Source organism: Piliocolobus tephrosceles, chromosome 10 (genome assembly GCF_002776525.5).
Source record: "Piliocolobus tephrosceles isolate RC106 chromosome 10, ASM277652v3, whole genome shotgun sequence".
Classification (NCBI taxonomy): Eukaryota; Metazoa; Chordata; class Mammalia; order Primates; family Cercopithecidae; genus Piliocolobus; species Piliocolobus tephrosceles.
In genome coordinates this window covers 18,664,780-18,678,594 of record NC_045443.1, presented here as the reverse complement: position 1 = coordinate 18,678,594, position 13,815 = coordinate 18,664,780, and the positions used below count along the sequence as shown (strand labels likewise).

At 34.9% G+C, this 13,815-nt stretch overlaps 1 protein-coding gene across 3 annotated transcripts in view; it reads right to left on the bottom strand.

Moving 5' to 3' along the window:
* PIK3C2G (phosphatidylinositol-4-phosphate 3-kinase catalytic subunit type 2 gamma) overlaps positions 1-13,815 on the bottom strand; it is a 384,573-nt gene that overhangs the window by 46,136 nt on the left and 324,622 nt on the right. For all 3 annotated transcript variants that reach the window (XM_023226228.2, XM_023226229.1, XM_023226230.1), the window contains one exon: positions 12,924-12,999. In XM_023226228.2, coding sequence (XP_023081996.1) covers positions 12,924-12,999 — 76 coding nt within the window. The remainder of the gene's footprint in view (positions 1-12,923; positions 13,000-13,815) is intronic.

The window sequence follows — 13,815 nt, the reverse complement described above, 5'->3', positions numbered from 1 at the left end:
ATAAGAAAAACAGCTTAAATGAATTCAAGAGGGACATTTGTGAATAGCTTAATAAGTTCAAGAGGACGCTAGGATATGTTGGTCTTCTGCTTCAAGTTAGTCTGAGGGATTCAACTATGCTTAGATTAACCATTTATAGTAACCTCAAGAACTGTTAAAATATTTTTGATTTTAAGGATGATTGTGTTGAGATGCTTGATGCATGGTACTACAGCAGCGAATACATTGCTTATTATGCAAAATATGTCCATTGGCATTAGAAAATGGTATCTCAAGTTTTCACTTTTTTCAGATGATATATTCATATGAAAAAAATTTTAAGTACACATAAAAAGTCTTCCTAACATCTATCCACCCAGTTCTCCCATCATTATTTTATTAGTTTCCAATATATCTCTCCAGAGGGATACACTTTTGGGGGGAGTTGCTTCATATTTGCAAATATAGATAAGTAATTCTATTTCACTCTTTTTAATAAGCATGGTGTATTCATCATTCTCCACATATATCTTGGAGATATTTTCAAATCAGTAATACACATCTTTATTTTTTAAAATACAGGTTCTTAGTATTCCATTATATGAAAATACTAGTTGCTAATTCATGGGTAGGTGGATTGTTTCCAATGTTTTGCAGCTATTAAAAATCATATTGCGTGAATTATTTTGTACCTGCATCATTCTGTACCTATGCACAAATATCACAAGATAAACTTCCAATATCAGGATTGCAGGTCAAAGAGTATTAGCATTTGTAGTTTTGATGAATATTGCCAGCTGCCTTCCATGGAGGTTCTAACAATTTGCATTATTACCAGCAGTGTATAAGTGCCTGCTGATTTATAACCAAGCTTGTTAATTAAATTTTTGGGGTTTTGCCAATCTGATTAGAAAAAAATGGTGTCAGTGTAATTTAAATTTGCATTTATCTGAGTGACGTTGAGTATCTTTTCACTTGGTTAAGAGTCACTTGTATTTTCTTTTTTGTGGGTTATCTTTTTATACTGTTTACTCAATTTTTTATTTGGTTATATATCTTTTTCTTATCGTATTCTACATGATAGTTAGGTGTTAGATAACAAATCCCTTGTCTGTAATGAATTGCAAAAATGTCACCCATTTTGTCATTTTCCTTTTTATTTTATTGAGTTTGCTATGGTGCTTTATGGCATGCAGGGTTGTTATGGCTTCTGGATTTTGGAGTCACAGCTATAGTAATTCATTTCAAGATTATAAAGGAGTTTTTCTGTTTTCATTGTCACATGTGTGATTTCATTACTTATATTTAAAATACTTCCTCCATTTGTTACTTATCCTGGTATATGGTGTGAAGTATAGTATCCCAACACCATTTTTTGAATTTTCCCTTACGGTTTTGGTCACATACTAAATTCCTGACTGTATTTGGCCATACAGGTATTTTTGAAAATCCTATTACATTGCATTTATTCATCTATTTATGCACTGACACAGCACTGTTTTAATTATTGAGGTTTTATAATATGTTTTGATATCTAGTGGGCCTTGTCTTCACTCATTGCTCTGTTTTTACTAAGCTTTTCTATTTTTTCTTTCTTTTCTTTGTTTATGAGCTGTAGAATTAGGCTATCTACTTGGAAGAAAACCTGCTAATATTTTTTTAAAAATTTTATTACATTTCAAAATTAATTGGAAATATATGTCTTTATGATGTTGAATTTTCCTACCTAAGAGGATAATGTCTGTCATAAATAACAGATTTCAACAAAGTATCAAATACAAAATTGATATATAGATATCAATTATATGTTACATATAGGCATAAATTTACTATATAAAATGTGCATTTTATATGTGTATATAACAACCATTTATTGAACAGGAAGTCCTTTCCCCCTTGCTTGTTTTTTTGGTTCTATGGGAGATCAGATGACTATAGGTGTGCAACTTTATTTCCCTAGTTTACATTCCCACTAGCAGTGTAGAAGTGTTCCCTGATTGCCACACCCATGCCAACATCTACTGGTTTTTGATTTTTTTATTACAGCCATTCTTGCCGGAGTAAGGTGGTACTGCATTGTGGTTTTGATTTGCATTTTCCTGATCATTAGGGACAGTGAGCATTTTTTCATATGTTTGTTGGCCATTTGTCTATATCTTCTTTTGAGAATTGTCTATTCATGACCTTAGCCTACTTCTTGATAGAATTGTTTGTTTTTTTCTTACTAATTTGTTTGAGTTCATTGTAGATTCTGGATATTAGTCCTCTGTCAGATGTATAGACTGTGAAGATTTTCTCTCACTCTGTGGGTTGTCTGTTTACTCTGCTGACCGTTTCTTTTACTGTACAAAGATGCTTTCATTTAATTAGGTCCCAGCTATTTATCTTTGTTTTTATTACATTTGCTTTTGGGTTCTAGGTCATGAAATTGTTGCCTAAGCCAATATCTAGAAGGGTTTTTCCAAAGTTATCTTCTAGAATTTTTATTTAGTTTCAGGCCTTAAGTTTAAGTCCTTAATCCATCTTGAGTTGATTTTTGTATAAGGTAAGAGATGAGGATCCAGTTTCAATCTCCTACATGTGGTTAGCCAATTATCCCAGCACCATTTGTTGAAAGGATGTCCTTTCCCACTTTATGTTTTTGTTTGCTTTGTCAAAGATCAGTTGGCTGTAAGTATTTGGGTTTATTTCTGGGTTCTCTGTTCTGTTCCATTGGTCTATATGCCTATTTTTATACCAGTACCATGCTGTTTGGGTGACTACGGCCTTATAGCATAGTTTGAAATCAGGTAGTGTGATGCCTCCAGATTTGTTCCTTTTGCCTAGTCTTGCTTTGGCTATGCAGGCTCTTTTTTGGTTCCATATGAATTTTAGAATTGTTTTTTTCTAATTCTGTGAGGAATGATGGTGGTATTTTGATAGGGGTTGTGTTGAATTTGTAGATTGCTTTTGGCAGTATGCTCATTTTCGCAATATTGGTTCTACGCACCCATGAGCATGGGATGTGTTTCCATTTGTTTGTGTAATCTATGATTTATTTCAGCAGTGCTTTGTAGTTTTCCTTGTAGAGGTCTTTCGACTCCTTTGTTAGGTATATTCCTAAGTACTTTATTTATTTTTATCTTTTGCAGCTATTGTAAAAGAAGTTGAGTTCTTGATTTGATTCTCTGCTTGGTCACTGTTGGTGTATAGAAGAGTTATTGATTTGTGTACACTTATCTTGTATCTGGAAACTTTGTTGAATTCTTTTATCAGTTCTAGGAGCTTTCTGGAGGAGACTTTAGGGTTTTCAAGGTAAATGATCATATCATCAGCAAAGAGGGACAGTTTGATTTTCTCTTTACTGATTTGGATGCCCTTTATTTCTTTCGCTTTTCTGATTGCTGAAGCGAGGACTTCCAGTACAATGTTGAAGAGGAGAGGTAAGAGTGGGCATCCTTTTCTTGTTCCAGTTCTCAAAGGAAATGCTTTTAACTTTTCCCCATTCAGTATTAGTTTGGCTGTGAGTTTGTCGTAGATGGATTTTGTTACGTTATGTCCCTTAATGCTGATTTTGCTGAGGGTTTTTTTTTTTTTTCTTTTTTTTGAGACAGAGTCTCACTCTTTTGCCCAGGCTGGAGTGCAGTGGTGCAATCTTGGCTTACTGCAAGCTCCGCTTCCTGGGTTCACACCATTCTCCTGCCTCAGCTTCCCAAGTAGCTGGGACTACAGGCACCCACCACCAGGCCCAGCTAATTTTTTTGTAGTTTTAATAGAGATGGGGTTTCACCATGTTAGCCAGCATGGTCTCAATCTCCTGACCTCACGGTCGATCTGCCTCAGCCTCCCAAAGTGCTGGGATTACAGGCGTGAGCCACCACGCCTGGCCTGCTGAGGGTTTTAAACATAAAGCCATGCTAGATTTTGTTGAATACTTTTTCTGCATCCGTTGGAATGGTAATGTGATTTTTGTATTTAATTCTGTTTATGTGGTGTACCACATTTATTGACTTGCATATATTAAACCATCCCTGCATCCCTGGTATGAAACCCACTTGATCATGGTGGATTATCTTTTTGATATGTTGTTGGATTTGGTTAGGTAGTATTTAGTTAAGGATTTTAGCATTTACGTTCATCAAGGATATTGGTCTGCAGTTTCCTTTTTTGGTTATGTCCTTTCCTGGCTTTGGTATTAGCATGATGCTGGCTTCATATAATGAATTAGGGAGGGGTCTTTCTTTCTCTGTCTCATGGAATAGTGTCAAAAGGATTGGTACCGATTCTTCTTTGAATGTCTGGTAGAATTCTGCTGTGAATCCATCTGGTCCTGGACTTTTTTGTCAGTAATTTATTAACTACCGTTTTAATCTCACTGCTTATTATTGTTCTGTTCAGGGTATCTAATTATTCCTGATTTAAGCTACAAGGGTTGTATTTTTCCAGGTATTTATTCATGTCATCTAGGTTTTCTAGTTTATGTGTGTAAAGGTGTTAATAGTACCCTTGAATGATCTTTTTTTCAGTGGTGTTTATTGTAATATCTCCTGTTTCATTTCTCTGTGAAGTTATTTATATTTTCTTTCTTTTCTTGGTTAATCTTGCTAATAGTCCATCAATTTTATTTATATTTCCAAAGAACCAGCTTTTTGTTTCATTCATCTTTTGTATTTTTTTTTTTTGTTTCAATTTCATTTAATTCTGCTCTGATCTTGGTTATTTCCTCTCTTCTGCTGAGTTTAGGTTTGGTTTGTTCTTGTTTCTCTAGTTCCTTGAGGTGTGACCTTAGATTGTCTCTGTGCTCTTTCAGACTTTTTGATGTAGGCGGGCTGTGAACTTTCCTCTTAGCATAGCCTTAACTAGATCCCGGAGGTTTTGATAGGTTGTGTCATTATTGTCATTCAGTTCAAAGAATTTTTAAATTTCCAACTTGGTTTCGTTTTTGACTCAATACTCATTCAGGAATAGGTTTTTTAATTTCCATGTATTTGTGTGGTTTTGAAGATTCCTTTTGGAGTTGATTTTCAGTTTTACTCCATTATAGTTTGAGAGAATGTTTGATAAAATTTCAATTTTCTTAAATTTATTGAGGCTTATTTTATGGCCTATCATATGGTCTATCTTGGAGAAATTTCCATGCACTGTTGAATGGAATGTGTATTCTGTGGTTGCTAGATGAAATGTTCTAGATATATCTGTTACATCCATTTGCTCCAAGGTATAGTTAAAATTCATTGGTTCTCTGTTGACTTTCTGTCTTGATGACCTGTCTAGTGCTGTCAGTGGAGTATTGAAGTCCCCTACTATTACTGTGTTGCTGTCTATCTCATTTCTTAGGTCTACTAGTAACTGTTTTATAACTTTGGGAGCTCCAGCGTTAGGTGCATATATGTTTAGGTTTGTGGTAGTTTCCTGTTGGACTATGCCTTTTACCATTATATACTGTCCCTCTTTGTTTCTTTTAACCGCTGCTGCTTTAAAGTTTGTTTTGTCTGATATAAGAATAGCTAACCCTGCTCACTTTTGGTGTACATTTGCATGAAATGCCTTTTTCTACCTATTTATTCTAAGTTTATATGAGTGCTTATGTGTTAGGTGAGTCTCCTGAAGGCAGCAGATAGTTGGTTGGTGAGTTCTTATGCATTCTGTGGTTCTGTATCTTTTAAGCGGAGCATTTAGGCCATTTACCTTCAATGTTGGCATTGAAATGTGAGGTACCATTGCATTCCTCATGCTCTTTGTTGCCTGTGTACTTTTGTTTTTTGTTTGTTTGTTTTGCTTTGTTTAGCTTTTTAACTTGCATTTTTGTTTTATAGGTCCTGTGTGATGTATGCTTTAAAGATATTCTTTTTGATGTGTTTCCAGGATTTGTTTCAAGATTTGGAGCCCTTTTTAGCAGTTCTTGTAGTAGTGGTTTGGTAATGGTGAATTCTCTCAGCATTTGTTTGTCTGAAAAAGACTGTATCTTTCCTTCATAAATGATGCTTAGTTTCACTGGATATAAAACTCTTGGCTGATAATTGTTTTGTTTTAGGAGGCTGAATATAGGGCCCAAATGCTTTCTGGCTTGTAGGGTTTTTCCTGAGAAATCTGCTGTTAATCTGATAGCTTTTCCTTTATAGGTTAACTGGTGCTTCTATCTCACAGGTCTTAACATTCTTTCCTTTGTCTTAATTTGGATAACCTGATGACAATGTGCTTAGGAGAAGAACTTTTTGCCAGGAATTCCCAGGTGTTCTTGGTGCTTCTTCTATTTGCATAGCTAGGACTCTAGCAAGGCTGGGGAAGTTTTGCTTGATTATTCCCCCAGATATGTTTTCCAAGCTTTTAGAAATGTCTTCTTTCTAAGGAACACTGATTATTCTTAGGTTTGGTCATTTAACATAATCCCAAACTTCTTGGAGGCTTTGTTCATATTTTCTTATTCTTTTTTATTTTGTCTTTGTCAGACTAAGTTAATTCAAAGGCCTTGTTTTCAAGCTCTGAATTTCTTTCTTCTACTTGTTCAATTATATTTCTGAGAATTTCCAGAGCATTTTGCATTTCTAAAAGTGTGTCCAAATTTTCCTGAATTTTTTTTTAAGCTATCTATTTCCTTGAATATTTTTCCCTTCACTTCTTGAAACATATTTTGGATCTCTTTGCATTGGCCTTTGCCTTTCTCTGGACCTTCCCTGATTAGCTTAATAACAAACCTCTTGAATACCTTTTCAGGTAAATCAGGGATTTCTTCTTAGTTTGGATCCACTGCAGGTGAACTAGTGTGATTTTTGGTGGGTGTTAATGAGCCTTGTTTTGTCATTTTACCAGGGTTGGTTTTCTGGTTCCTTCTCATTTGTGTAGTCTCTGTCAGAGGGAAAGTCTAGGGCTGAAGGATGTTGTTCAGATTTTTTTGTCCCACGGGGTGTTCCTTGATGTAGTACTCTCCCCCTTTTCCTGTGGATGTAGCTTCCTGTGAGCCCAACTGTGGTGATTGTTATCTCTGTCCTGGGTTCATCCACCCAGCGAGCCTACCTGGCTTTGGGCTGGTACTGGGGGTTTTCTGCACAGAGTCCTTTGATTTGTACCATCTATGGGTCTCTCAGCCATGGATACCAGCATCTGTTTTGGTGACGTGGCAGAGGGTGCAATAGACTCTGTAGGGGTCCTTAGCTTTGGTGGTTTAATGCTCTTGTGCTGATGGCCTCCTGCCAGGAGGTGGCGCTTTCCAGAAACTACAAGGGTGGGCAGGGAGGGATCATCAGGTGGGGGCGGCGCTCCGTGTGTCTGAGCTCAGACTCTCCTTAGACTGGTCTTGCTGCGACTGCTGTGGGGGTGAGGGTGGGGTCCCAGGTCACTGGAGTTGTGTGCCTAGGAGGATTATAGCTGCCTCTGCTAAGTCATGCAGGTTGCCAGGGAAGTGGGGGAAAGCCAGCAGTCACAGGCCTCACCCAGCTCCCACGCAAACTGAAGGGCCAGTCTCACTCCCACCGTGTCCCCCGCAACAGCCTCGAGTAAGGTGAGTCACACTTGAAAACTTGCCCAAAGTTTTCCACCTCCCTGTTGCAAAAGAAAAGGGCTTTAGTTCTTCCCCTGCCTGTGAAGTCTGCAAGCCGGATTCATACCCTCCCCTGAGGGTATGAATTCTGGCCAGGAGGCTTCTAGCCCCATTCAAATTGTTACAAAGTTGGGCTAGAGAATTCTTTCTCCCTGTGCAGTTTTACCCCCTCCTCTGGCCACCCGACTGATGGATCCCTGTGGTGCCAGGCAGGAATGGCTGCTTGGGGACCCAGCGAGCTCACAGGGCTTTCTGCTGCTTCCTCTACCCCTATATTTCCCTCAGCCCGGCTCTCTAATGTCTAGTATAGTTGAAAGTCAGGTAATGTGATGCCTCTGACTTTGTTCTTTTTGCTTTGCTATTTGGGCTTTTGTTGTTGTTGTTCCATATGAATTTTAGAATAGTTTTTTCAAATTCTGTGAAAAATGACATTGGTAATTTGAATGAAAAAAAATTCCATGCCCACAGACTCGTAGTATCAATATCATTAAAATTGCCATACTGCCCCAAGTAATTTACAGATTCATCGTTAACATATTATCGTTAACGATAGTCATCCTACATACTATGTGGTATAGAACACTAGATCTTATTCCACCTATCTAGCTGTAATTTTGTATTCTTTAAAAAAAACTCTCTCCATCTCTCCTCTACCCCCACCCTTCTTATCCTCTGATACTCTCTGTTCTACTTTTTACTCCTTTGAGATCAATGTTTTTAAGCTTCCACATATGAGTGAAAATATATGGTGTTTAATTTTCTGCTCCTGGCTTATTTCACTTAACATAATGTCCTCTGGTTCCATCCAAGTTACCACAAATGACAGGATTTTATTTTTTAAATTTTTATTTTATTGGTTGTTTTATTAAGAAACAACCAATTTTATCAAATGCCTTTTCAGGATCTATAGAGGTGACCATGTGATTTTTATCCTTAAATACATCAATATGATAATATGTATTATATATTATGTATAGTACTAATATTGAACTGTTCTTGCATTTCTACCATGGTGAATTATATTCCTTTAGTGTGCTGATGGATTATTTTGGCTAATACTGTATTTAGAATTTTTCATTGATATTCATAAGTGAGATTGATCTGTGATTTCTTATTTGCCACCCTTGTAATCCTAGAAGCTACTGGTATAAATACATTTTGTGCATCATAAAAGTAATATGGAAAATTTTCTTTCTTTTTCCCTGCTCTGGAAGTGTTTAAGTAACAGTGAAATTATCTGCCTTTAAAGAGTTTGGTAGAATTCCTCTGGAAATCATCTGAACTTGGTACTTTTTTAAAACTATAAAAGTTTTGCTTGCATTTTGAAGCATTATATTGTATTTATTTGATCAAACTTAATCTTGTTAGAATCAGCTTCTCTGGGCCAAGTATATTTTGTTTTCCTAGAAAATTATCAATTTCAGACGGATTTACAAATTTATTTTCTGGAATTGAACAGGTAGTCTGTTACTATTGTTTAATTTCATCTTTCTATGGTTAATTCTTGCATTTCCTTTTGTTTTAATATTTGTGTACTTGTATTACTCCCCATTTTTGATTAGGTTAGATAGTGACTTATTTATTTTATTACTTTTTACTTCTAATTTGTTCCACTCTTTTCTTTGTTCTAACTAATTGAAATCTACTTTTATCTTTATTTTTTTTTTGTTTGTTTCGTTTGGTTTGTAACTCTTATTCCAATTTTCCTCTGAGCATAGTTTTATCTTTCATGGTTTCTGAGATGTAGTATTTCCCTATCGCTAGTCTTTAGAAATTTAGCAAATTTTTTTTGTAATCCTTTTGATCTACCAGCTGTTCAAAAGATTTTTTTTTAATTCCTAAACCTAAATGTCTTCTAGTTTTCTGAAAATTTCCATTACATTTTCACTTCGTTACAGTGATAAAATGATTAAAGAATTTCAACTACATTATTTTTACTTTTTGGACTTTATTGAGCTTTTCTGTAGTCAAATATATCATCTATTTTATAAACTTTCATAGGCATTTGAAGAGAAGATAATTTTTTTTTTTTCAGGATAAAAAATTTGACTTATTAACTACTTTATTTTTCTATAAATCTACTTAGTTTTTTCCATTTGGGCTTTCATAAATCAAGACGTGAATTAGAGTATCCTACTACTAGTGTGTTTTTGTGTGTTTCTTCTTGTGTGTTCAATAATTTCTGCTTTATATATGTGGCTGTCATATCATTTGCTATGTAGTCATAACTGTGCCTATCTTTATTGAGAATTGTACTCATTATAAAATTCTCTCTCTTATTTAATTCAATGCTTTTTAGCCTAAATTCCTCCTTTTCTTCATCAAGATTGTGACCTCTGATTGAATTTTCTCTGCTTCGCCTAGTATACCCATGGCTATATTTTAATTTTCAACCTTTTACAATCACTTTGTTTTAGGTGTGTTTTCACAGAGAGTTATAATTTGCATTTTTATTCCAGTTTGAAAAAGAACTTCCTTAATAGATGAGTTAAGCCCATTTATACTTATTAATATAATAGATTAGTTTTCTCTTAGGTTTGTCTTAATGCTTTATATTATTATTTTTATGATTTTTAAAGGAAGTCTTTTGCTAAGTAATTTGCTTTTATTTTCACGTATTTATGATACCTAAGAAAGTTGCTACGTTTGTTTTAGCAGTTGCCTTTATTTAATAGCGTTAGACTTTTTATTTCTTTTGACAATACTTGTTTCCTAAGTGAGTAAAGATAAAGGTGAAATTAGTGTGCACAATCTTTCTCACTCTATTTCATCTATCACTCAATTATGTTCAATGTTGTGATTTTTCTTGTTTTTTTGGTGTTTCCCTAACACAGATATAGATTTTTTTATTGCTTGATTTCTTAGATTTTAGTTATAGCCTTCACGCCCAGATGTTAGAGATGAGGTAATTAGAGAAAGCCCTCTAACTCATCATTTTTTAATCTTTTCCTTCCCAGATCAGAGACATGCAAAAGTCTAAAATATTTTTCTAATTAAAAACATGAGGTCATACAACATAGCAAAATGGCTACTATTTCAAAGCTTTCAACTGAATGTTTCAGAAACAACTTAACACAAATATTTATTTTTAAATAGTTCTATTCTTACACTGCTTGGCCTTTCACATCATTAACATTTTAATTGAAAACCTGAGTACCATAATTCAACCCGTGGATAATTGATCTGGGCTCTGCCGGAACAAGTAGCTAAACCATTAACTAGTGAGACCCTGCTATGTAGGCGGCATGGCCTCAAGTTCTCTTTTAAATTAACATCTCAAATGGGAGGTAGTGATATGAGGTAATGATTGAAAGCTTCTGTTTGCAATCATTTGTAATTATTAATGGTGCTTAATCATGCTCATTAACTCATCCTCTTAACCCTGACAATTGCTGGGTTTGATCATGTTCTACTCCATTACCTATGTTATTATTTCCATACCTTGACAAATATCTATCTTCTGTGTGTCAAAGCTATGTAGTAGATGTGAGTAGATAATTTTATTTTATTTTTTTGTGAACATATTATTTGGTATGTGGGCTATATTAATTTTGGGAGAATATATAGGATCATGTCACACTTAAAATCCAGCAACTTTTTTGGTTACTGCTTTGTTGAGTCTGGTATCCATAATATTTAGTGTAATAATTTGTAGATTTTTTTATTCCAAGTGATAACGTTAAGACAATTTTAGTGGTTGGGAGGTCTTGAATTTCTTGTGCCAGGATATTTACACATGAAGTAATCAGTTTGGGAGGAATAGCATCATTTTGATAAGGACAAGAGAGGAAAAACCAAAATCGAAAATTATTTTACAAATGCCACGCTACCTTGATAGAGAATATAAAGGTGTCCTCCATAACTGTTCTTTTTGTCATCAATCATTTATTCAGTAATTATTTATTGAACAACTATAGTAGCCCAGACACTGTACATGATCCCAGGGATACAATGGCGAACCATATGGACATGGATTATCCCCAGTGGATTTCTAGTCTACAAATAAACACACAAGCGAGAATTATCACGGCAATAAGTGTTTTGAAGAAGTAACATTCTAGGAGTGTATAGCAAAGACCATATTCTGCTGGAATGCCGTGATGAGAGTTTTGATGTTTATCCAAAGGCCAAGACCAGCTACATAATTGGTGGGGCCCAGTGCAAAATAAAAATGTGGGGATGGTTTTTCAAAACTTATTAAGAATTTCAAGACAGTGGCAGCAGAGTATTAAACCAAGTGCAAGAACTTTCTCAGCACCCTGCCCTGTGTGACCGTGCAGGTCACAAGTGGATATAGCTGGCCTTGCCTAAGGGCAATCAGAAGCCAAAGAGGAGGTTTAAGTAGAGAAGAGAGATGATTGAATTGGCATTTGAGCAAGATAAATTCCTTAAATTCCTCAATTGTTCTCCCAAGGCATGTTTAGCTAGTGAGTAAAGGCAAAGAGTATTAGTATCTCCCAGATTTAGAGTTAAATATCGCTATTATTTTTCTAAGTCATGTGCCTAGATACACAGGCATCTGGAATCCACCCTCTTAATTAACTGGCAGAGGTAGTAAAATGGTGAAATCTGAGTTTTTTGCTTAATGTTTTCCTAAGTAAACCAACATTTTAATATACTCGAATGATTTCACCATGTAATCATTTAATAACATACACTTATTTTCAACAGACAGGAATAGTGCTTAAAATAAGTATTGTGCTTTTTGCTTAGAACCAGCTAATGTTCTGTGACAAAAGAATTAAGAATTCAAAAACGTGAAAAAGAAAATAATTTGATTAGCAGAAGAAGGAATAACTTCCTGCTAATCCTTGCTTGTTGTAATAGTTTGCATATTGTGCTAGGAAATATGAGTTCTGTTGTTTTAAGATAATACATTGTATTGAATACATAGCCTATAATCTAAATGTATTGAGAATCAAATCTTTTGTCACTCATCACTGCTGAAACAAATCTTGAATATTCTATGATGTAAGAAATTTAAAAAAAGTTCTCAATCATTTTAGTTTTTGCACTAATAATGCTAAATTTTTAATGTGTACAAATGTATTTCAAAGTACCTTTCAAAAAATAATATTATAATCAAAATAAAAAAGATTTGACAGTAGTCTGCAATTTAATTTCTTGAAACACAGAGAAACAATTTTCTTGAGAGACTTTAGTGACACAATAGAGTCAACCTTTCATCAAAGCCCCACACCTCTAGAATTCTACAATTTGTTATGAGAATTCTACAACCTCATGTTTTATTTTTTCAAAATCTGGATTATTCAAGTTTATGCTATGGAAATGGTTACAAAAGAGTATCAAAGGCTTAGTCTTAAAAAGAGATTTTAATTGAAAAATTGAAAAAAAAAATAGTTGTGATATCTTTTTGTCCAATTATATTGAAAATCACTGCACATAATATAATGACAAATTTACTTACCTAGGTACACAAGTGATGATTCTTCAACTGTTTGTTGCACAGCCTCAGAGAGGAAAAAGCTAAGTACACAATCACTCTGAAAAACAAAACGAAACATAATATTTCTTCATTTCTTATATTTGTTACTCCTATTCATTATTACATACAATTGCCACGTATATCATTTTAAAATAGATACCTGTTGTAGATTCCACAAATAGAAAGTATATTAGAAAGGTTTATTAGGTCAATGCTATCATTTTACCGTTAAGTTAAACTAAACTTTTGTGTGATTGGAGGTCAGATTACTTTCTATTTCTTCAAGAGGTTCAAGTGTGCTCTGCTCTTGGACCTCATCATAAATGTCCACATTCTTGAATTTTACAAATATGCATGCATTTCACATTTCAATTTTTGAAAACAAGGTGTATCCTTGGATCGCCTTTCTGAGAAAAATTACTCTGAGTGGGACACAGATGCTCACTTAGTGAGTAACAATTACTACTCAAGGTTCAATTCTAGGAATACTCGCTCAGTACTGACTACACTCAGAGCACTAAGGAATGTCAGGGGATATTTCAAGACAAAGATGTATAAGGTGTTCTCTCTCTTTAGAACACAATTAAGTGGAGAAAACAGATTATTACTTTAATAAAAATTCTAGTTATATATAATTTTACTATGTACAGAGAAGCATGTTTCTCTTTTAAATAGGGATAATCACAAACAAATTGACATTTTTTTTTTTTTTTTGAGACGGAGTCTCGCTCTGTCGCCCAGGCTGGAGTATAGTGGCCGGATCTCAGCTCACTGCAAGCTCCGCCTCCCGGGTTTACACCATTCTCCTGCCTCAGCCTCCCGAGAAGCTGGGACTACAGGCGCCTGCCACATCGCCTGGCTAGTTTTTTTGTAT